Source organism: Phocoena phocoena, chromosome 15 (assembly GCF_963924675.1).
Source record: "Phocoena phocoena chromosome 15, mPhoPho1.1, whole genome shotgun sequence".
NCBI classification, from domain to species: Eukaryota; Metazoa; Chordata; class Mammalia; order Artiodactyla; family Phocoenidae; genus Phocoena; species Phocoena phocoena.
Window position 1 is genome coordinate 12,871,600 of NC_089233.1, and position 24,295 is coordinate 12,895,894.

Below are 24,295 nucleotides of genomic sequence, written 5' to 3' on the forward strand. Positions count from 1 at the left end.
AGGAGCCAGGAGTTGAACCCAGCAGTTCCGTCATCAGTAGCTATGCTTTCTTAAAAAAAATTAATTAATTAATTAATTTTTGGCTGTGTTGGGTCTTCGTTTCTGTGCGAGGGCTTTCTCTAGTTGCAGCAAACGGGGGCCACTCTTCATCGCGGTGTGCGGGCCTCTCACTGTCGCAGCCTCTCTTGTTGTGGAGCACAGGCTCCAGACGCGCAGGCTCAGTGGTTGTGGCTCACGGGCCTAGTTGCTCCGTGGCATGTGGGATCCTCCCAGACCAGGGCTCAAACCCGTGTCCCCTGCATTGGCAGGCAGATTCTCGACCACTGCGCCACCAGGGAAGCCCAGTAGCTATGCTTTTAACCACCAGACCAGCTACCTCGCAGTTATGGCTGGCTCCAGTTTACAGGCCCTCCTAACCAGTCTTCCTCGTATATAAAAAGCACAACAAGAAGTTGCATCGTGTTTCGTCATTTAATGTTTTCAACGACACTCTACAAGGGTTGAATTCTATTACTAGCTCCATTTTACAGATGAAGAAAATGAGGCTTAGGAAAAGTTAAGTAACAACTCAAGATGAACCAGCTATCTTGATCGAGACTGGATTCAAGCCTACATCCTTCTAATGTCCAGCCCACACCCCTAACCACCGGCCCAGGGACCGTGAATTATAACATCCAGTAAGCGGCAAAGACAGCTAAAGGAAATGACTCGCCAAAAGCATCTTCCTTTCAACTTAACGCTTTACTTTCCTCACTGTATCATCTTCATTGACTTATTTACACATTTTCTTCTACCCATCCTTTTAGTTCATGCAGACATTTTATACACGATTTCTCATTTTAATTACTTCTGGTCCCCCTACCCCACCCCCATCTCTGTGCGAATATAGTGAGAGGAGCCAGGTATTGGAGATTCAAGCAGGTAACTAGGGCAGGTTGAGTACCTGTCCTCAGGGAGCGTGGACTCCATAGCAAATGCAGGTCTCTAGACCCCAAATCACAAACCCCCATCAGTGCTGAATGGTCCGATGGAGGAGGGAACCAAGCCCTGGTGGGCACCAGGAGGGCACGGCCCTGTCATCCTGCACTTGTGCACGTCTGTGAAAAGTACGATGCCATTTGGGCGACACGAGCAGAGATTGAATGTGTTTTGATTTTTCATTGCCTTTCCTGTGGGATTGTCAGATCCTGAATATTAATACTTTAATGTTGATTTGGTAAGAGATATTTTATGGTTTTTTATAATTTTTCCCCTTTGTAGTTTATAGTACACTGTGAAGTTTGAAAGTAAAATTCTTTTTCTTCACTTCTACCCTTGGAAAATATTTATGTCCCCCTGCACCTCAACCGTATGCATCGTAAACTAACCCAGTTCAGTTTATTTACTTCTCTCTTGTTGCAGCCCCGTGATCAATTGTAGCAACACAGGCACACGATGGTAGAGGCCTTTGCTTTACAGCAGTAAGAGCGTGAGCTATTGCAGTCTCCTTTCAGAGTGATAAGTAATGGGCCTGCCATTTAAAGATGGCCTGAGCAGAGGGGTTTAAGGCCACCTAGGGTTGACTACGGTACATCACTAGAGGAGGAGATCACGATCTCTGGTGCAAAATGAATTGGCCTGCACGCCGAAATCCCTGCGACCCCAAAGGAGTTTTCATGTCCTGGGCTGGACAGCATGGAAGGTTGAAGGTCAGGAATTCGCAGAGGTGGGAAACAGGAGAAGCTTGGCGCCGGGGAGCTTCCCACCAGGGAAGCCCCGGGACCGGGTTTTTAAACCTAGTTTATCTTTAGATATATTTTGAGAATTGAGGAAGAAGTCTCCATATTTTAATTGAGCTTTTTAAAAAAAATTCAGCTAGTTAATCATAGACATGCCTAAGATCTTTGGTCATATGTTAAAAATTGTCGGGAGTTCCCTGGTTACCTAATGGTTAGGATTCCAGGCTTTCGCTGCCATGGCCCGGATTCAGTCCCTAGTCGGGGAACCTGAGATCCTGCAAGCTGGATGGCGTGGCCAAGAAAAAAAAGAAAATTGTTTCAGAAATAATTGCTCTATCACTGGAAAGACCATTGAATCCATATTCTTACTGCCTGCTTCGTTAGGGCCTCCCCTTTGTAAGACTTGCCCTTCTTAGATCTGGTTCAGAGGCTGAAGGTGACAATAAGAAGCTATTAGTGATTAGTATGTTAAACCTTCTAAAACAGACACGGTGGCTGCCAGCCTTTGACTTTGTAATCTGTAGATTAAAATTCCTATAAAGGGAAGCTAAGTTTCTCAAGGAAAAAAAAAAACATAGTAAGTCTAGATTCTTGCAAGTGAGATCTCTGACCAGGATCCAGTCACCGAGTGTATGGATGATCTTTTTTTTTCTTTCTACCTTCTTTCTACTTCTGATGCTGTCCTGTAGCTTATCCCTTCCGGTTTTTTTTGTTTTTGTTTTTGTTTTTGCCGTACGCGGGCCTCTCACCGTTGTGGCTTCTCCCATTGTGGAGCACAGGCTCCGGACTCCGGACGCGTAGACTCAGCGGCCATGGCTCACGGGCCCAGCTGCTCCACAGCGTGTGGGATCTTCCCGGACCGGGGCACGAACCCGTGTCCCCTGCATCGGCAGGCGGACTCTTAACCACTGCGCCACCAGGGAAGCCCTATCCCTTCCAGTTTTGACACTGCTTCCTTCCCTGCCAGAAAGGAGGGGGAATAGAGCAACTTGGAACCCAATCAGAATGTACTCATTTGTGTTTCTGGTGAAAGGCTGAGAAATGAAGCAAAGTGGTGGTGGGCACTGTGGCAGGGTGAAGGGTGCTGGAGGGGTACAAGGCGGCTGAATACGGATGCAGTGGTGCAGAGGCCAAGTCTGTGGCTTCTCTTAGAGGCTCGGCTCTTGGCAGTTCTGCATTCCTCCCAATTACAGATAATCACGATACAGAGACACATGCAGATCTCTCCCAGACTTTCATCTGAGGTCTAATCCCTGATAATCAGAGATGACAGTCTAATGCAAGGCGTGGCAAGTGTCAGCAGTGCTGCCTGATGACAGCACTTTAGAGGCCTAAGCGGTGGTTTGAGTCGGTCAGCTAAGGTGCCCATGCTTTTGTGCGCCTCAGTTTACCCTGTAGAGGACCCGGTAGGAGCTCTGGTAATTTCTTCCCGGTAACATTGATTTTTATTAGCGAACAAGATAAGAAAACTGTCCCATTTTGATGGCTCCAAAAGAAACAACATTTAAATGTCTTTTCTTGAAAATTTAATGTTTGCCTTTGAGCTATCTTGGTATTGTAGAAATAGCTTCAGAATGAATGCTCCCTGGCTCGAGAGCTTTGGCTGGTTTTTGAGACATCTTGTAAGCAATTGGAAAATCCAGCTTCAAACTCACACCTTCTGAGGCACCATTTCTTCTGATTTCTCTTTTCTTCTGATTTACCCAGGGAGTCAAGTTAGAGAAAAATCTCTTTTACCTATCTTGAAAAAAAATTCTTTTTAGAAACACCACATAGTGCTACCATTTGGGATGGGGTGGGGTGTTGTGAAGCTAGAGAGGGAGAGCCTCTTATTTCCAAAATTAATTGTATTTGGAAGTTAAAGGGAAAAAATTATGCCATACAGCAAGCACCCACTTTTTTCCCCTTGAGAGGTTTTTCAAGAGTGCCATGAAATCAAACAGTGATGGATATTCAACTTCAAAGAGGTGAAGAATGGACATTATTGCTTGAAACCAGTCTCCATGTCATTTGTATGTGGTGTACATCTCTCCCAGCCCTGTCCCTTTCCTCTCTTCCCAGCTGCACTCCAGGTGACAGTGGCACTGAAGGGAAATCAGGAGCTCTCACCCACCCTAGTGTGCCTGTTGTACCCTAGACCCCTCCCAGTTGCAACCTAGGCCTTGCTTGCCTTTTTGCCTTGTGCTGGGACAATCTCAGCAACTTTTCCTGTGCACCAAGAAGAGACCCTGCCAAGCTGCAGGTGTGGAATAAAAACTCCAGATGTTTATAGAGGGTCTCTTCACCCCTATGTATGGCCTGGTACCCTTGCAGGGCCTCTGTGGTTGGGACAGTGACAAAGGCGGCCAGAATTCTGACCAGGAGCCCACCAGACTGGACAGACGGGAGATTTGGTGCTCTGGTGGGAGTGCTTTGCTCAGGGGAACCCACCAGGGGCCAAGTTTGTGGTCATTCAGCCCCCTCCTTCCAGGCGCTACACTGGGTGCTAGAGAACACAATGACGACAAAGGTTAGGATGATAGTAATTGCTGCGCATTTAGTGAGGCTGTGGCATTGCTTTAATCCTTTCCCTACATCTGATGGTGGCAACCAGCTCCACTTTTGTTGATGCGAAGTGTATAAATGCCAGTGGATTTGAAGACTAAGGGGAGGCGGGATTTGCAAACGGCCACTTCATGCACTGTTATCCTTGAGACCTAACCAAACTGCATTCAGCTTTTGATCAGGTGGGGATAAGGTTAGATTAAGACCTTTTTTTTTTCTAATACTAGACTCTGACCACCCCACTCCATTTTCAACAATGTACTTATTACTCTTGTATTGAGCACCTATTATGTGCCAGGCGGTTTACATAAATACATCACTTTCTCATTGAGCCCTCACAGCCATCCAGAGAGCCTGCTCTTTGCAGATGTGACCGGCCTAGTGGCGACTCAACCCCAGCCCGCGGGCCTACTGGCCTTTCCCTGCCGCGGCGCAGCACTGGAAGCGACGGCTGCGGGGAGGGTGCGGAGCGTTGCAGTTCCCGCCGCGCCCGCCCGCCGAGAAGGCGGCCGTGGGGAACTAGGGCCCGAGCCGCGGGGGGAACGACAGCTGTCGAAGTCGCGCCCGGGGACTGCGCCCCCGCGGGGCCGACCCGGCGCCGGGGCCGAGAGAAGGGGCGGCGAGGGGCGGGGCGCGCGGGGCGGGACGGAGGAGGGGCGGCGGCACCGGCGGCTCGGGCTCGGCGCGCCGAGGAAGTCCCGCTCCGAGAGCTGCGAGCGTCTGGAGGAGGCGCGCTTGGCGCAGTCCCGGAGCGAAGTCCGGAGCGAGGGCCGCCTGTGCCGCCGCCGCCCCCTCCCGCCACCCGTCCAGCCAGGGAGCGCGCGGCGCCGGCCGCCGATGGAGTTCACTTGAGCGGCGAGCCGGCGGGAGAGGCAGGCGCCCGCGAGCGGAGCGCGGGCCGGAGCCGAGCCAGCCCCGGGCGCTTTCCGCCGGCCCTCGAGCTCCGGCCGGGAGGCGCCTCCGGCCCCGCGCGGCCCGCCCGGCGCCCCGGACGCTGCAGCGCCGCCCGCACCGCGTGCCGGCGGGATCGGCCCCGAATAAAGACTCCCGGAGCGTCTCCTCCAGCGCCGCGGCGGCGGCGGCGGCGGCTGGACCGGGACCGGTCGGCCCGCAGTGCTGCTGGAGAGGCGGGAGCGGCAGTCGGGGAGCCCCAGGCGGCCGCCGGGGAGAAGCCGCCGCCGCCGCGCGCCCTCCTCCTCCTCCTCCCTCTCCCTCCTCCCCTCCGCACATGGTCTCCTTTGTCCTGTCGCCGCCGCCGCCGCCTCGCTCTTAGCTCTGCGCGCCGCGGCCGCGGCTAGGGCCGCTCCTCTTCGCCTCGCCCGCCCGCCGGCCTGCCCGGGACGCCCCTCGAGTCCCCGCCGTGCCCGGCCGGCCCCGCGCGCCTCAGGAGCAGCCGGGAGTCAGCGGACGAGCGCGGGCCGGGCGCTCCCTCCCGGCCGCCCGCTGCCCGCCTGGCCTCGGCCGCGCTGGATGTGTGCGCGGCGCTGGCGCTCGGCCGCCTCGGAGCTGCCGTTCGTACGGATTTGGTTCGCGTGCATCCGCTTTCAGACTTTCGCCTGGAAAGGAGAGACTGGCGCGGACCTAGCCCGGTCGGAGTTGGGCGTTTTCTCTTCGTGTTTGGCTGGTTTTCCCCCTGGTCTCTGACGATCCCCCATCGTGAGCCTTGCTCAGGAACCAAACCATGAACTTGGGGCTGACAAGACCGCTTAACCCTTTGCGATCAGGTAATGCAGCCCTGGGGGCGCGGCTCCCTCGCTCGTCGCTCGCGGTCGGAAGGGAGGCGGCGGGTCGGGGGTCTTTTGTTGCGGCGGCCGGGCCGGCGGGCAGGGGTGGCAGGGGCGGGTCTGGCGCGCCCGAGCCCCCCGCCGCCACCCATCCCTCCTCCCTCCTGCCGGCCCGGCCGCCCGCCTTTGTACTTTCCACCCCTGGCCAGCCGGGCTCGGGCGGGGAGCGGCGGCGCGGGCGGCCGGAGCTGTGCGGTCGTGCCTGGGGACCGGAGCCGCCCCGGCGCCACCCGCCCCGAGGGGCTCCGCCTGCCTCCGGCTGGGGCCGCGGCCTGCGCCCGCTCGGGCTGAAAACCTTGGCGCTGCGCTCGCTGCCGCTTCCCGGGGTACCGCTTCCTCGCGCCGAGGTCGGGATCCTGGCCCGCACAAGGTGCCAAGGGAAGCGAAAGATCTGGGCTCGGTATCGCGGCAGCTGGGGAAAGAACTCGCGCTTAAGTTTCGAGGAGGTTTCTCTTTTCTTGTTGGAAAGCCCCTCCTCGTGCGGGTGCAGAGGGCCGTGCCCGGGATCCGCGGCCGAAGGAAATTAAGGTGGACCTCGAACCCGAGCGGGCGCGCGTCCCACTCCTGTCTGCTCGGAAGGCTTTTCTTCGTTTCCTCATTCTCTGTGTTCCTTTCTTCAATCTGTTTGACTTATTTAACTTTTCTTTAAACACCAACTACGGCGTCTAGTAATTTTTCAGTTTTTTAAAAAAAAAATCTGCTTCCACCTCCCCCCGAAATAAAGAGCAGCCAAGAGAGCTTTGTTTTTTTCTATCACTTTTAGGTGCAGCCACTTCACGCCCTCATCCTCCAAAACCGAGTGAGGGGGATGAAGTGAAATGGCGAGTAAAAGCTAAAGATCTTTAGTATGTAAAGGTGCCCCCGTATTAAGAAAGAAGAGAAGGAAAAGCTGTGCTCGCCGGCTAACCCTTGGCTCACCACGTTTCCATTAGACATCCCTGATTAAAAAAAAAAAAATCAGCCAGGAAAATGGTCCAGGTAATATAAGGGATTTCACACTTTTTCCTAAAAAACAATGAAAAAGAAAACACGCCAAAGATTAAGATCCAAGAAGCCACAAATTTGTACAAATGCTTTAAAGCACAAGTTAAATTTGAAAGTTCATCGAGAAAATCAAAGAATTTCCTTGTAGTTCCTGCTTAAGACTTTGGCTGAGAAGCTCTTTTCTGACTTTTCAGGACAGTGGTCAGCCATAGTTGTAACCACCTGGATGGGAGAGAAAGGGATCCAGATCATTTTATGATTAGCCTAAGTCCCATTGCTGTCATTTTCTTTTGGGTGTTTTTCCATGGAGGCCTTTTTGAGGACCCCTGCCCCCCTTACCCTTACCAGTTACAAAACGGCTTTGTGACATGTATCAGAAAATTAAGGGGCTGGAAAAGCTTTTATTAGAGAGCATTACTCCTAAGTCACTCTGAATATCCTGTCAGACTCATTTCCTTAATAACTTACCGGTTGGCATCATATAATCACATCCTCTAAGTTCGCTTCAGACATAAGGATCACTTAACTGGCTACTTGAGAATATGGTGTGGAGCCCAGTGGAGCTGACAAGGGTGGCAGCCCCAAGGAGGGTGTGCAAGACAGCCAGAGGGCCTCTTCACCTACAGCTTCTGTCCCTCTCTCTCTCCCCCTCTAACACACACACCTACCCCAAGTGTAAATAAAAACTGGATTAAGAACCTTTTCCTCACCCATGCTTTTTGCATTGACGGTACAGTACTTTGTTCCTGTAGTGCTTTGGGCCAGTTAGGCTCCTTTTAATAGGTAGTCCCCAAATCTGCAGGGGTTATTTCAATTTAGTAAAATGAATTAACAGCCCCCCCCTTTTTTTCCTTTTAAATATATCAACTGTAGTTTAAGCCATGAATTTACCATAGCCATTCCAATTTGAACTGAGAGACACTTTTTCATCAAGGAATGGTGAAATGCTCTTGTCTCCAAGTTTTTAGCTGGGAAACTCGTGTTCCTAGACATCTCACTTAATATTATAATATAACAACACTATTCCTGTAATTTTTGCTTCTATAACTCAATATTCTTGATTTGTTTAATGCATATCTTGTTTCCCCCTCCATGCAACACATTTTTGGTGGTTTATTTTTATGAAAAGCTACTGTAATATGCAGTTTTATTTAATTATGTTTAAAATGTCAAGAAGGCCCTCAGCATATTTTTTATTCATGCAAAATAAAAGGAAGCATCTATCAAGGATTTATTTTATTTTAAACTGCTCATGTATAAATGTATAGAGTTCAACACTTGTTTTGCACATACTGTGCATTCCTTTTTTTCTTGATATATTAATCTTTGGAATCACGTTTACAGTAGGCAGATTAGAATTAAAATAAAGAGGAAAACAGTCATAATAACAATATTTTGTCTTTCTGTATCACTTGCATTGAGAACTAGCACTTGTTCCCCAGATAACACTCGGGAATATCTCATCTTTATCAACATAGCACAAAAAGACTAAATTGAATATATTCTTTGTCCCCAAAAGCCAGCTCCAGAGTCTGAATATGTTGTATTTCAGATTCCCCCGCACCCTATTTCTTATATTTCTTCTAGATTTATTCACCGTTCTCTGCTTCGCTTTGTCAAAACATGCATTTCTATGCATAAAGTGTGAAGACCAGTGATTTCTTACAAGGGCTGGGTAGCAACAACAGCATAAATATAATATAACCATATAACTTTAAATGCATCTACATCATCAAATTACCGTATAATGGAGCTGCTTAATTTTTAAGTTTATTTTTTAATTTTTCAGGTTCTAGAAATACGGTGCTTATAGCATTTTTTCTCCAAGCAGACTTCATGTTGATTTTCCAGAACATTAGTGTATAATTTAAATTGCCTGTGTTCTCGCTGTTTAAACAGGCTTGTTTCACATTCCTGGAGCCACTGTAGTAATTAGCAGACGTGATTTCTAGAAAATGGAAAGGAAATAATGCTGATGGTGTGTGCAGTGTCGGGTTGCTGGGCAGGTCGGCTGGCTGTCATTTCAACACCAAGGTCGTCGTGGTTACCACAGGGGGCAGGGATCTTGGGGTCAGCAGAGAAATCTTTAAAAACGAGTTGACACTTTTTAGTGAGGAGAAGCTTAGCATTAAATAATAGGCATTTCTAGTTTGTGAGAGAAAATTGAAAAATATGGCATGTCTGCAAATATGAAAAAAGTACCGTTTCCAAAATAATGATCTGTCAGTGAAATTGCAAAATCATTATGCGAATGAGCTGAATTGCTTTGTGTATCATCTCATAGAAATATGTTTTGCACAGATAATATGTCTAATAAGGACATGTTTTTAAAATCAGGTTTTTTTCTTCAGCAAATAGCTGCACTGCAGGTCTGGCTCTCGCAGTCAACCAGCACCACCTTATGGAGGATTGGGGGAAATTGCCGCTTTCCTTTTTAGGCTTTTCCAAAACGTAGTAAAATTGATTTAAAATCATCGTAATGATGATGGTGATGACAAAATTCATGACAATAGTAATGCTTTCTTTCCCCTTCTTGTGTTGCAGGCCTCAGATGCCAGCTCTGAAAAACTCTTCAATACCGTTATTGTAAACAAAGGTAAGACTCCTTAAATCCGAGCAATAGCTTATTTTTTGTTTGCTCCGTTGTCGGGATGAAAGCATAAAGAACAATGGTCATTCCCTTTTCATTCTGGAGCTGCGATTCATAATTTGTATTTTTGCTTGAGACAGAATCTGTGTGCTTTTGTGTTGCATCCCAAAACAGTTTATTTTAAAAGAATATGTTGAATCCTTACTTAAATTGATTTGACTAAGAAATGACTACTGTCTCTGCGACTTTCATTTAATGTAGGAAGTGGTAATGGAGAATAATAGTTCTCAAGATGCCTTAACTTTGTCACTTATCAACAACCCAGCAGTTGGAGAGCGGTGAATCGCTGATTTGTACTGCAGACTCTAATAAACAGTGCATGTTAGGTGTTCACAGCATTATGGTCATAAACCAAGCCTTACTCTGCTGTGGGCTTTCTGTAAAATTAATAAATGATCAAGAGGACAAAATTTAAATACGTGCCACCCCATTACTTTCTTCCAAACTGCAATATAGAGTAAGAGAGGCTAATGATATAGCAATACATTAAGGGGAAACTTATCTTAAATCACTGCCAATAGGTTTCTGGTCAGTTTTCGTTTGTAGCAGTATTGTTGGAAATAATGAAATTGAAGGGAGCTTCTAATCACGGGCTTTACAGTGGTGTATACTTCGAAAGGTATAAATCGTATAAATTATTTGATCTCTTTCTCTCCACTGTAGAACCTGTTGTAGGTGCTCGTGTGGTCATCGCTAAATACAGAACGTATGCTTCCTGTCGTGGTCTCGTTCTGTATTACACGGAAGATACTTGGTAGCTTGAACAGGGTTGGGCCTTCATGAAGTGAAATACGAAACCACCCTGGCATTCTATAGTTGCCTTGGCTAGCATTTTTGCTAGCTGGTTGATCACACGTGTTTCCAAGTGCAGTTATTTTGAGCTCCCAGATTATTTTAGAACTGGAACCAACTGCAGGCTTCAAATAGTACATTATGTTTAGGCTTCCCTCTAGGTGTACATGCTTATGTGATTGCTGTCACTCCCAGAATTATTGTCCTATTGAATTTTATCTTTTTTTATTGCGTAATGGGGTATTCCAGTTTTATGTTTCATCATGTATTTTGATGGACTGAAAGCTTGTATCAACTTGTTGTCCATCATGCTAAAGCCCAATAAAAGGAGATACACTGCAGTTCACAGCGTACAGGGCTCAAATGGAAAGATACGTCACTGTTTATGGATCATTTTGGCGAGGGAAGAGGTTGGGTAGATGGTCGTGTGTCCCTGACTGATAGGAGGAGGACAGTTCACCCAAAGGAGGTCCTCTGTGTTTCAGTGACACCCTGCCCCACCCCCTCCCCAGGCCCTCCAGCCCACATGACCGTGTCTCTCTTTTGCTAACTTGCTGTAAAGTTGTGGAATGTGTTTCCCCTCTCTGGGATCAGGCCTGGCAGGAGAGTTGGCTCTGGGACCTGCACTCAGGCCCCGCTGCCCTCACGGTGCTGAAAGCCTCCCCTTCAGGGCCGAGGAGGAGCGATCCATGACAGGCAACATCCTCGTCCCTCTGCCTCTTCCCTCCTGCTCCCCTGGCCCCTCTCCCTTTTCCAATCAAACGTCTCCCACGTTCTTATTTTTGTTTACTTACAGAGTGTGATTTGTGGCATCTCTTTGGTTCTGAATAGTCATCCTGACAGGGTGCCTTTCTTCTGAGCTGTTTTTCTGGGGGTGATTTAGTTGCCTTGGAAGGATTAAGGTTTCTTTGTGTACACTAAAATCAACATAGGCTTTTTGCTAAGCTTTGCTTGGGAAACCACACACAAATAAGCATTTTAGCTGATGGCAGATTATTCCTTTGCCCCTTATTTCCATCAGAATGGCCTTTCTTTTCTCCTCCAGAGTTTCCCCTTAATGCCTTATGCTAATTCCTGTTGGTAACATGAATGACAAGAGCCGGAATCAATGCAAATCCAGGTGCTGCAAAGTAGACTGGACTGGTATCCAGCACTCGCCCTCCCCCTGGAGAGAAAGAGATTAAGGGGGGGAGCCGGGGAGGGGGAAGCATGGGGGCAGTTTTGTTAAGGGGATTAGTATTCAAACTGCTAAGTATCAGGAAAACAAGTTCAAAAAGAGATTCATTGTATAGTGATAATGTCAATAATTGCTTCAAGACAGGTGCAGAGAGTCTTGCTATGTGCATGCGGGTTTGGGTCTGTTTTTACTCTGGGTAGTGGCAGTGTTTACTGGATGGATGGTTGACAAGGCCTTCAAGGAACTGTCAGCTTCCTGCACATCAAGTTCAAGTTCTCCTGCAAAGCAGCCTGCCCGCCTGCAAGTCAGGTCTCCCGTCTCTGTCCAGTATTCTTAGCCAAGAGCAATAAAAAGCAATGTAAGAAAGGGCAAATTTATACCAGGTAACAAACACCACTGGGAAGACCTTCAAAGCCTCGGCTTATTGAACAGTCTGATGAGTGCAGGGAAGCTGACACGTGTATTCCTTCTCCTCCGGATGTTTAAACCTACACATCACCTCTCCCTCTCAGCAGCCCCACCGGGCTCTGGCCTTCCAGAAGTGTGGCTTTCAGCCGCTGGCGAGATTACGCTTGCGGAGCCCGGTGGCAGGCGGATTCGGTCCATAAAATTTCACTGTGGGAGGGCAGTGCTAATCTCACAAGCTGATTGTGGTGGGGCCGGCCGGCCGGGCATGGGGTGCGCAGCTTTGATGTCTGCGCTGGGCGGTTGGGGGTTGGGGCTGTGGCTGAAGCAGCAGGGGCCGTGGCTCAGGTCCCATCAGTCTGTTGGTGAGCTGGAGTAAGTCGTTTCGCCTCTTTAGGTCAGAATTTTCAATCATAGCAAAACCTAGTCCTGGGCCGACGTCTCTGGTGGGGATAAAACAGTTAGCTGGGGAGGGGCGGAGGGGCTGAAGTAGAGTAGGTGCCATGAACACATTGTATATCCCTTCTGCCTGTTTGGTTTTATTTTGACTCTCTCGGTGTTGTAGAGTCTGTCCAATTTAACAGAGGACCAGCAAGATTTTTGTGTTTAGGTGTTCCCAATCGTTGTTTCCTTCTGACGCCTTTTATTTCCCACTTTGAAACAAATTAATCAAACGGTGCGTGCTTGCATGTACACGGGACATGCCCAGTGAGAACTGAGCTTGTCCAGAGGGGCGGGGAGATGAACCTCCAAGTTGCAGGGCTTAGGGTTGGAGACATAAAAAAATAGTTTAACTTTAATCAAGTTCCTGGTTGCCTTATTTAATCTTTATGTGTTTAAATGTTTACAGGATGTTCATGTGAATTTTATGAATCCTTCTGTCTTTGTGACTCAACCATCTGCCAAAGAAAAAATTAATTTTCCCAGTGAGACAGAGACACACAGAGAGAGACTAAGTTCTTGTCCATATTTAGTTGGTTGAACTGCTGTAGGAGCAGTAGGATTTGAACCCCAAATTCTAGACTGTTGATCCTTAAAAGGAACTAACTGGTCAGTCACTTCAGTGTGTCCAGCCAGTATTTATTACCCTTCTTAACCTACTCTACGTCCTACTTCTCAGGGGTTTTGCCTCTTTCATACATAGGCAGAAATGCAGAAAATGAGTACTTAGCAGACATGACTATCCTGCCAGCCCTGGTGTAGGTCCACGGTCTAGTTTAGGGGTAGAGAAAAGGCCCTGAAATGCCTCTTTTCCAGGATCTGTCCTGCAGCTAAGGCAAGTTAGAGATGAGAGGAGCCAGGTGGTGTACTTCACCCCATCACTCTCACCCCTTCTCTGGCCGTCACCTTCGTCCTGTGGTAATGTCGGCCCTCCTGGGGAGAGGTGCCCTGAGCTAACTGTGAGAGAGCTGCGTGTTTCCAGATAGCTGGGGTGGGGAAGGACCCAGGTAGGGATGAGGCCCCTGATTTGTGCTCCCTTCTGCCGTGAGCACCCCCATCTACTGAAACGTATACAGCAAAGGAGCAGCCACCCATCCTCCCGGGTGGGACCCCACCTCCCCTCCCCCAGGTCAGCCGTGGGGACTCTGGTGGACACTCACTCACCATGATGAGTGCCAGATGGAACACTGGGGCCACCTTGAGCTCTCTCTGACCGGGGCTGGTTTTCCTTTCCCAGGCCCCACCAGACGAACTAGTGGCCACACAGGCCTCTTCTTGGGGTCGATTTTGTGCTGAGGGTTTCCCTGGGACACAGATGAGGTTGGAGCCTTTAGAATTAGTAGGGCCTTTGGGTATCTTTGACAGTATGGTTTTATCACCAGCATAGAAGGAAAAGCTGGCCAAAAAATTGGTTGAGGTTTGAGATGAAGTGAGAAAAGATGCTGCTTGGTGGGTTGAGGTTCAATAACTGAGTACACAATAAAATCTTTCATGGAGATGATCTTACTTGATTCATCAGGTTTAGACATAAAGGGGGAGTTCCTTGGTTTAGTGACAAGTAAAGGTAAGAGTTATGTTACCACCAAGGCCCCTCCCCTAAAACAATTCTGTGCTTTCTGTGTAAGTGAAAACAATGCAATCGAGTGTGGGATAGCTTTCTTTAAAAAAAAAAAAAAGATTCAGAGTTTAAAATCCAATTATAATAAAAATATGGAGACCATTTTACAATTCCTTGTAGTGTCTTGGGTTTCATTGTAAGGGGAACATGACATAAAGCTTATTCCCCATCTGCAGAGGAGTAAACTGAGCCCATTTTAGCCTCTATAAATTAGTCCCATTTTTGTACTGTCTTAAATCCTACATAAGGGAAAGTTGGACTGTCACTCATTCTTTTTTTTTCCTTCTCTGGATCCTTTTTGTAGTTTCAGAGCGTTTTCTTGGGTCTTTGGAGGATAGAGATGTCTGATACAGGGGAAATACTATTGAAGGGTAATTGGTGCTTGATTGAAGACAAAGGAGTTGTGAGTGGTTGGGTTTTCCCTCCCACTCCACACTGCAGAGAACACGTAATCAGCTCCTTTTGTTATGGAAATTGACCTTCCTGTAGGAGCCAGACTCTTACATACAGAATTTGTTGTATAGAATTATTCCTTGAGAATTCTTGGAAACAGAAACCTTGTATTCTTAGTGTGAAACCACCGGGAAGGGTCTAAAAAGATTCCATGTGGTCAGAAAGTGTTTCCCTCTAGATATTTTTCCATCAACTGCTACCTGGTCTTTCCCTGACCTTGTTCGTGAGTATGGTGGGGAATCCTGGGTAAATGTTGGATCCCCTTACTGGAATTTTAAGCTCAAGGGGTGGAAGATATTCCGAGCATTTGAATTGATCTTGATGGTGTCTTTAGAGTAGAACTCTGACAGCGATGCCACTTTTCCAGATAAAAAGTAGGCCAGATCTCCTGGTCCTGAGCGCCCCTGTGAGCTGGAGCAGGTTATAGGGTAACATTCTTTTAGTCGGATGATCACATGCCACTGTTTATTTTTGAGCCCACCGAAAAGCCCTTCCCTTACTTTATTGATTGATTGATTGATTGCTGCTGTTCTTGGAAAGACTTTGCTCCATACTTGGCAATATTAGCAAAGAAGCTTGAACGTTGATCAGCATCACATTTCATTCTGTTAGTGCTTCGTAGAGGCGATGATGTCAAATTCGCTGTCTCAGAAAGTAATCTACATTCATAGTAGACATTTGGCACAAAAAATATCAGATCAGTTCTGGAGCGTCTTTAATGAGAACCGTTAAATGACAAAGGGCCTCCTCACTGGTAACAACCTTCAAGTGCGTGGGGTCAGCCTCAGGCCTGGAGAGTTTCCTGCATGGAGGAAGCTGGTGGCTATCCCATGGCCTCTGGATTATTTCTGGTTTCTGACAACTGCACAAAAATGTTGTTTTCTCTGAAAATGTATGTTTATTTAACTAGGTTTCTTTTTGCTTCACAATCTGGATTCCATTCACTCAGTTACCACTCCAATTAACTAACAATTATTTAACATTAACAGTAATTACAGACGCCAGTTAAGCGCCTACAGATGTCAACTGTGAGCTTTGTACCTAATCACTCAATGAAATGGAGAAAGTTCAACAAACATCAATTAGCCAGGCAATTAGTATGAGTTAGGAAAGAGCATGTTATCATGTGTGAGCTGATTCAATTTATTTTATTTTGGCAGTAAAACACACACAGGCGAGCGGCAGTAAGTTCCTCAGATAAGATAAAACTCTATTGTGTTGCAGCTTACAGAAGAATTCTTTCCTTTCCTGTGCGTAAGTCAAATATGCCCTTGCCTGGAATTTATTTAACTAACAAAATTTGTCTCAATTACTCAGAAAGTCCAGCCGTGCTCAGTCTCAGGAAGCAACTTTGGTGAATTATGAATCCAGTGACTATGCTGTATAGGGAAGTGTCAGAATTTTTCAGTGGAAGAATGATTGATTCCCACTCAAGTAATCTCTGTGCATTTCGAATTTTTACCAGTTTATTCTTGAACCTATGGTGGAGCGGGCCCAACAGGGATTTTATTAATTTCATGGTGCCTGAACTTTTTGCTCAGCTGTCTTTGATTTAGCCTGGGGCAGCCATCAGAATCTTTTACCTACTTCCCCAGTCTGTGCTTTAAGAAAGTAGAAGTGGCTCTCAACTGAGGACCCACTTCGTGAATTCACCAAAGAGATCCTGGGCCCGAATTCAGGGGACACAGGTTTGAGCCCTGGTCTGGGAAGATCCCGCGTGCCACGGAGCAACTAAGCTATCCTATCCCACTCCCCCACCCCACCCATAGACTTGACTTCCATCAATCGCCTGGGTGTCTGGACTTGCTGGGAAAGTGCATTCTAAAGCCTGCTTATGTAAGGTGGCCCATCACTTGGTATTTGGAGGTTCATTTTACCTCCGAGTGGAAAGCTGTCCATAAGTGGCTGTGCCTCTGGTTCCCCTCCTAGAAATGCTTTCTCACCAATTCCCGAAGCCTGTGGGTAGGAGTGGAAGGGGCCAATCCTTAGTGGGGTGCTCTGTCAGGTCGCTGGGTGTGTGATGTGCAGAATTCTACATTTGAGCAAACCTCTCAGCGTTAACTGAATCCAGGAGTTGAAAATTTAATATTGGGAGTTCCCTGGTGGCCTAGGGGTTAGGATTCTGGGCTTTCATTGCCGTGGCCCAGGTTCAGTACCTGGCCGGGGAACTGAGATCCCACAAGCCGCACGGCCAAAAAATAAATAAATAAAATTTGATATTGTGTTCACTAGAATAGCTTAGGGCGAAGAGCTGCCGTGTTCCACGTGCTTTTCTCTTATAAATCTTTTTTTTTTAATTTATTTATTTTTGGCTGCGTTGGGTCTTCGTTGCTGTGCACGGGCTTTCCCTAGTTGCAGCGAGCAGGGGGCTACTCTTCGTTGCGGTGCGCAGGCTTCTCATTGCAGTAGCTTCTCTTGTTGCGGAGCACGGGCCCTAGGCACACGGGCTTCAGTAGTTGCGGCACACGGGCTCAGTAGTTGTGGCTCGCGGACCCTAGAGCACAGGCTCAGTAGCTGTGGCGCACGGGCTTAGTTGCTCCGTGGCACGCGGGATCTTCCCAGACCAGGGCTCAAACCTGTGTCCCCTGCATTGGCAGGCGGATTCTTAACCAGTGCGCCAGCAGGGAAGTCCCTCTTATGAATCTTTTACCAGTGTTCAGCACCCAGCGCACTGGCATGGCTGTCCTGGAGAGATGTCTTTGCCCTTCTGTATCACTTAATAGGGCCTCTGTTCATCTGCTTTGTCACACCATGCTGCAGAGCTTACGGCAACAAAGGTCTCGTATCAGGTGTCAGCTGCGGACCAGCTGCGGTTCTCCTTGTTTTTATTCTGGGACCCGAGCTAGAGAAGCAGCCGTCATCGTGGTTATCTTAGTAAAAGGAAAAGAGTAGAGACAGAATCATAGAACACCTCTTTCAAGTTTCAGCTTGGTTGTGGTGTTGGGCATTTCCAGCCATCTCATTGGCCAGAACAAGTCCCTAAGACTTTTTCCACCATGCCGTTCCAAAGTATTCTGTGTTCCCTGGAAGTTAGTAGGAACATTCTCTTGACAGTGGGGGGTCTCGTCCAGGTCTTCCTGGCATTCCAGGATGCCCCCCCCACCCCGTGATCTGAGCAGGTGCTGCCAAAAGCATCATGGTGACTGCATTGCAGTGATGCTCAACTTTAGACATCCCTGATTTCCTTCCCTTCTACTAAGACATGTTTCCATACTTCCACTCTCCACGCCCATTCTTGTGCCTGTAAGTGGACCGATTGTTACTCTTCAGCCAGATTTTATTAGAAGTGATTTAGGATTTTCCAGCAGGGGCATTTCCCTAGCAACCGATGATGTAAGCATGAGGCCAATCCATGCCGAGGTGGGAGAGGCGCCAGTTAAACAAGGAGTAATGTTCTGTGGGTGCTCAAATCTTTTCTGACCCTCGTAAACCTTGTCTTATAGAGGAGGAGGTGGAGAGCACATCATTGCTTTTTCTAAGAGTCCTTTTGGAGAGGGAAATGTCTCAAGTGTGCGGTGTTAATAGGCTGATGTGGGAGGCAGTTAGATTGCGATGCCTTTAAAACCCACTTGGAAAACATTTCCCCCTCTTATCTATCACCTTTCACATCTCTCAGAAGAGTAACACTGAAACCTAATTATAGCCAGGATTACATCATTTTCTCATTATCTGTTTACAGCCGGGGAAGGCTTTTCCATAGCAAAGCCCCTCTCACCAAAAGCCCAGCCATGTAATTCCTTTCATTTTATACCAGTTTTTGATTTTTCCAAGTGTGGACTGTCCTCTGCTGGAGTTCTTGGGCTGATCTCTGAAGGCTTCTTTATCCACGAACTTCATCCATAGACTTGGGTTTGACAAGCAGTCTTCCTCTGAGGTCGGATTTGTCATTTGTGAGGTGAATGACATCAGGGTTCATTCCGTTTCTTCCTTCAGTTGGCGGAAAGTGGAAGCCATATTGAAATGAATTCTTTTGTTCATCAGTTATTACTGAGGGAGTTCCCTGGCAGTCCAGTCGTTAAGACTTTGCTTTCCAATGCAGGGGGTGTGGGTCTGATCCCTGGTCGGGGAGCTAAGACCCCACATGCCTCACAGACAGAAAACCAAAACATAAAAACAGAAGCAATATTGTAACAAATTCAGTAAAGACTTTAAAAATGGTCCACATCAAAAACAATCTAAAATAAATTATTGTTGAGCGCTGATTCCATAAAAGGCACAGGAGATACAGCAGTGAACAGATCGCATTAAACATAATGACCAGAAGCATAAGAGCTTAATATATTTTAAGATTCGAAAAGAGACTTTTAAAATGGTGTAATGGGAAAGAAGCCTTAAGACCTTTTTGGGAGGGAAAAGCTGATCCAAGGTGAGCCCTGACGGGTCGGCAAACCAGAAACAGACCAGCCGTCAGACTGCAGACGATGTCACCCTGTCAGAGAGGGGTTCTGTGGGCACAGATATGCCAGCTTGTGCTCACAGTGAGACTAAAACCTGCCCCTTAGAACTTTCCATTGTAAAAATTGATGCTGTCTTTTTTGTTAACTTAGTTAAGCTATTGAAAAGATTTGGGGGAGAATTGTAAAGGTCTGTGTATAGCCCATCAACAGGGCCTCTTGATTTCATGTTTCCTCAGTTAGATTATGTTGCTTAAATGTTTGCCAGGTTGGCATACTGCGCGGAGGTGGCAGGATATACCACAGCTTTTAGTTATAGAAGATCCAGGCTCAGGTCTGAGCTGGGCTGCTTGTAACCACGAGCAAATCACTCTATTAGACTGGGTTTTCTCGTTAACTTGAGAAAGTTGGGTAGACTCCAAGATCCCATCCTGGTCTAAAGGCCAGAGTTTGCTTTGGAATGTTCTAGGTCCTTCTAGAGCCTGAAGCTTGTGCAGCGGGCATGTATTTTCCAGAGAGCTGTGAATGAGACTGTGGACACTTGCATTTAGCAGGAGTGTCATGACTTCAGTCCTGAACTTATGGGCGAGAATAGGGAAGCAGAAACCTCTCTTCACTCCTGGAGATTCCATCTCTATTGAAAGCATCTGAGAGGCAGGAAGGCGGGGAGCCTCAGGGCTGGGAGGGGAGGGAATGAGATGCTACCGTTTGAATACCAGCTGTTAGGTATTAACCTCCCTCCAGAATTAGAATAACAATGCGGAGTCCTCCTGCCGGTTTGTATTTGGAGTGGTGTTAAAAGAGGTGTTTTATCTGCTTAGTAAATGTTTATAAAAGCCCAGAGTATAGAGAACCTAGCTGCCGGTTCCTTTGTACTTGACTTGAATGACTGACCGGTTCCAAGGACGGGGGATTGCTACAGGTTAGAAGAGGGTAGGGCTGCGGGCTCCATAGCAGAGCAAGGCCCAGCCTTGGAGAGCCTGGAGGCAAGCTGGCAAGAGGACTCTTTTTCTACAGAGTGACTCATTTTACCAACTGTGAATTGAAACGAGGCTTGGGTGGACCATTCTCGATCATCAAGAGAGTGTCACCACCTCGCCATCTGTTTTCAGCTGTCAGCAGAGTCAGCACCAAGCAGTTCATCAGAGCTCCGCTTCTTCAAAAGTTAATCTAGGCCTCCCTGACTGAAGCAGTCTTCCTTCCTACTTTTCATTTGCTACGAGGTGGTGATAATATCAACTTTTTCTCCCAGTACGACACTTGCTGTTTGCTGGATCTTAGCTTTCTTCACAGGCTTCTCATGTCTGTTGGGGAAAGGTTTGTTTCAGAGTAAAGAAACGGTACTTTCAGTGTCTTGCCGTTGCCCAAGAGCTGGCACAGACTAAAACTGTGAGTGCATTCGGAGGAGGAGCTGTGTTCATTTTATGGGTAACATCGCCTGTTGCTTAGGGGAATTAGGTTTGTCTGGACCGTCGCCCTTATTTTCCGAGACTGATGGCTGTGGAAAGGAAGAACGTCACTGACGAGACACTGAGTCCGAGACACCGCTTCCTGGATTAGAAGCAGGGGCGCTGCTGCTGTGGGCTTTGGTCGAATATCTAATCAAACTAAATGACGTGGGTTTGGTTTTTGCACTTGGCTGTAGGGGCCACGTTGCCCTGTTCAGTGGCCTTTTCCCAAGATGTTAGACGTCACATCAATTTGATTTCTCCTCCCGTGGGAAGTGCAAAGCCCTGACTTACACAGGAAACCTGGGGAGAACTGGTTAGAAGATGGCGCTCCATTTCCACTTTGGCCTCGCCTCCCGGGCGCAACTGGTATTTGCCCAAATGACCCAGGACCCCTGTTTGGCCAGAGCCTCACCCGCCCAGAACACACCTTTGGGTCAGGCTGGTGCCTGGTTTCAGCCCTTTCCTTCTCAGGGCCTCTGGGTGGAGGAAGGAGCTCTCCTGTCTCCTCCTCCCCTATTCCTCCAGGACAAACTCGAAAACTGCCTACTACCAGGTTTTTCTTAGCATTTTAAAAGTTAAGGCGGACTTTCTGAGCCTTCTCAGCATCCTGCCAGGTGTCTTATTCAAATATCCTAATTGCTACTCCGGCGTCTCAGCTGTACATCTTCCTACCACCTGACTGACAAAATAGACCTTCACCTGAGGGCCTCATTATACTTCCTGCAGGTGCATCAGGCCAAAAATACCTCCCCAATACCTGCTCGACATCTTGGGCTTCCAAGTGACAAACAAATAATTGGGTGAAACAAACCCTGGGCTCCGAGCAGCTGCCATCGGTGTCGGAGCACAGAGGAGTCCATGACAATAACAGTCACGGCGCTGCTTGGTTCATGTCACAGCAGATCTTTGAACAGTGGGTTGTGCTGACACCAGAGAATGACAGCTTTGGAAATGGCGTGCTAGTTACTGCGGCAAGAGAGGCCTCTCATGTAGAGCGTGACAAGCAGCTGTCATTTCCATACAGGTGAACAGCTGACATCCTAGCACAGGGAGGGTGGCAGGCAGGTAAGTTTGGACTGGGGAGAGAGGAGCCTCGAGTGCTGGGGACCGTTGTCCTGTGTGGCAGAAGCTGGCCTGGGAACACGCACGCACGCATGCACACGTGCCCCCCAGGTCTTCTGTTCTGTAGAATTCATCTGAGAAAGGGCTGCAGGAATAGTGTCGGCTTTTGAGGATAGGACCAAGGCCATGCTGCCAGTGGCCCAGCCCGACGTGCTTAAAGACCTTCTGCATTTCAAGGCTACGCCCACCTCTTCTTGATGTGTCACAGGTTGGTTTTCCGAGCCCAGTACTTAGTTTTATAGACTATGGGGAAGGCAAAGTCTCTGATGATAAGGAACTAACTCGCCATTAAAAGGAATGAGTCCAGTGGAATTCAGGTGCAGGATCCAGTCTGGAAAGCAATTCTCCAAGTGTGGTCCCTGGACCAGCAATTTCAGCATCCCCTGAGTAGCTGTTAAACGTGCAGAATCTCCTACAGAATCAGAAACTCCAGGGCCGTGGCCCAGTAGTCCATTTTGACCAAGCCTTCCAGGTGCTTCTGACATAGATGACCACTGGACAAGATCAAGGAAGCACAGTTGGCAGTGAGATTTCTGTAAATGCTCAGATGACCCGTGAATCCCTGGGTGAAATCCATACTCCTGTTGACCAGGGAATAAGTCTGTCCATTGTGGGACAGCCTTTGTATTTATTTGTGGTGCCAGATGCACTGGATCTGTTGAGAGTAACTCTGTGGTCCTGCCGTTGGACTCAGCTGTCCTCCTCACCCTGGATTTGCAATCCTCTCACTCTCTCTAGCCTGGTGGACAGGGCTCCTCCCGCATGTGGTGCCATATAGATGCTAGGCCTATAGTTAGGGCTACATTATGAAGTGAGGCTGTCTGATCTAAGTGGGGTTTGGAACCCTGACCTTGGGCCAGTGTTACACCGTAGCCAGCTGAGCTACCTCGCTCAACTGCTTCTCAAAGACAAACTGTTCCATGTAGTTCCCGGTTGACAAACGCCTGCTGGCCATCTGTATGAGGGTCATCACAACACAGAACACCCACGTCCTGCACACACGTGCTGTGATGACCAGTAACTATTTTGTAAACAAAGCGCCGTGTACATTCTTTTTAAAATTTCAATAGCCGGGAATGTGGAATGATGTACAGCAGTGTTTGAAATATTTTTTCCTATCCATGCAAAATATTATAATGTTTTAAGTCTATAAAATTATCTCTAAGCTGGGTTTTCCCCCAAAATGTAGTACCTAAATATTAAAGCTTTTTTAGGTGTCCTTCAAGAAGGGGCATCTCCCAAGACTCAATGAGTGGCAGTAACGGCTCTCAAACTGGAGCCTGCATCAGAATTACCCGGAGGGGTTAAGATACACCTTGCTGGGTCCCAGCACAGAGTTTCTGATGCAGTGGGTCTTGCGTGAGGCTCAGGAACTCAATGAGGGTTCTTGCATTTCTGACGAGTAATCAGGTGATACCAATGCTTCTGGTACCTGGAGCACACTTTGGGATTCATGTGTGTGAAGGCTTTCTACAGGAAAACTCTTTTAAATGCCTTTTCCACTCATTCAGTGAACATCTGAGCGTCAGTTCAAAATCCAGTGTCTTTACATGGGAAATGAAACGTACATATGAAAGTGAATTCAGTGTTACCACGGAATCACATCAGGCGCTTTTTAAAAAATTGACATTGTCAGACTTACTTAAACATAAAAAACATTAGAATGACCTCCCCCCATGTACCCATGACCCAGATGCATATTGATCAATATTTTGCCATGATGGTTTTTAGGTGATAGGATATTTTAAAGCACATGTCAGGCATGGTGGCATTTCACCCCTACATACTTCAGTGCACATCTGTTTAAAATTTTTTTTTACATCAACACATCCCGTTATCACAGTAACAAATGATAATTCCTCAGTGTCACCCAATACCCCGCTATAATCCCATCTCCCTGATTGTCTCCCAAGTGTCATTTTACCTGACCTGTTCCATCAGGATACAAACCAGGGTCGAGTATTACTTGTCCTAATCGAGAGCCATCCACCCTCTCCCCAGCCTCCAATTCACTTCAAGTCAGTGACTTGTTGCAGAAACCAGGTCAGCTGTTCATTAACCATCCCGCATTCTGGAAGCCCTTCGTTAACTGTCCCACATTCTGGAAGCCCTTGTGGTGTCATTTACTTTATTCCTCGGTCCCTCGTCTTTGCTGTATGTGGAAGTTGACCCTAGAGCTTTGACTAGATTCAGGTTAGACCTTTTGGCAAATGAACTCTGTAGGCATCGCAGTAAGCTTCACGTCGCCTCACAGCCGGGTACTCGACAGTGTGTGGATGACCGAGCAGTAGTGATGCCAGGATCGTTCAGGAAGTGCAGGTTGTGGCAGCCTGATGCCTACCTGCCTTGTCAGGTTCCCCATCAGCCTTTCATCTAACGGTTTCATGCACTGCCGATCCTCGCCTGATCCAGCATTTCCTTAGAAGTGGTAAAAGGGTGGCTTTTCCACCATCCTCCACATTTATTGGCTGAAATTCTTCTGTACAGTTTGCTTTCCTTCATCATCTAGTGTTCTTTGGTTACCCTCAAATATAATCAGAGGAAAAGCAAAATAAATGCTTAATTCTTTCTTTCAGTTGCAAGTTATCAGAGCAGGAAGTTGGTGTCCAATCAGGAGTTTTACTAACACACCTGTACCCTTCTTTGTTTGTTTTTCTTACGATAGATCTAACCCACGTTTTTAATTCACTGAATTAATAAATTCTCACATGGTTTGTGCTTATCAGTGGAAGAGACAAAATGTCTAAAAATTAGAATGCTAC

The 24,295-nt window shown here is 47.6% G+C and overlaps 1 protein-coding gene across 2 annotated transcripts in view; it reads left to right on the top strand.

Moving 5' to 3' along the window:
• The window catches only part of AUTS2 (activator of transcription and developmental regulator AUTS2), a 1,117,528-nt gene that overhangs the window by 1,022,626 nt on the left and 70,607 nt on the right, over positions 1–24,295 (top strand). For both annotated transcript variants that reach the window (XM_065892407.1, XM_065892408.1), the window contains exon 6: positions 9,575–9,626. In XM_065892407.1, coding sequence (XP_065748479.1) covers positions 9,575–9,626 — 52 coding nt within the window. The remainder of the gene's footprint in view (positions 1–9,574; positions 9,627–24,295) is intronic.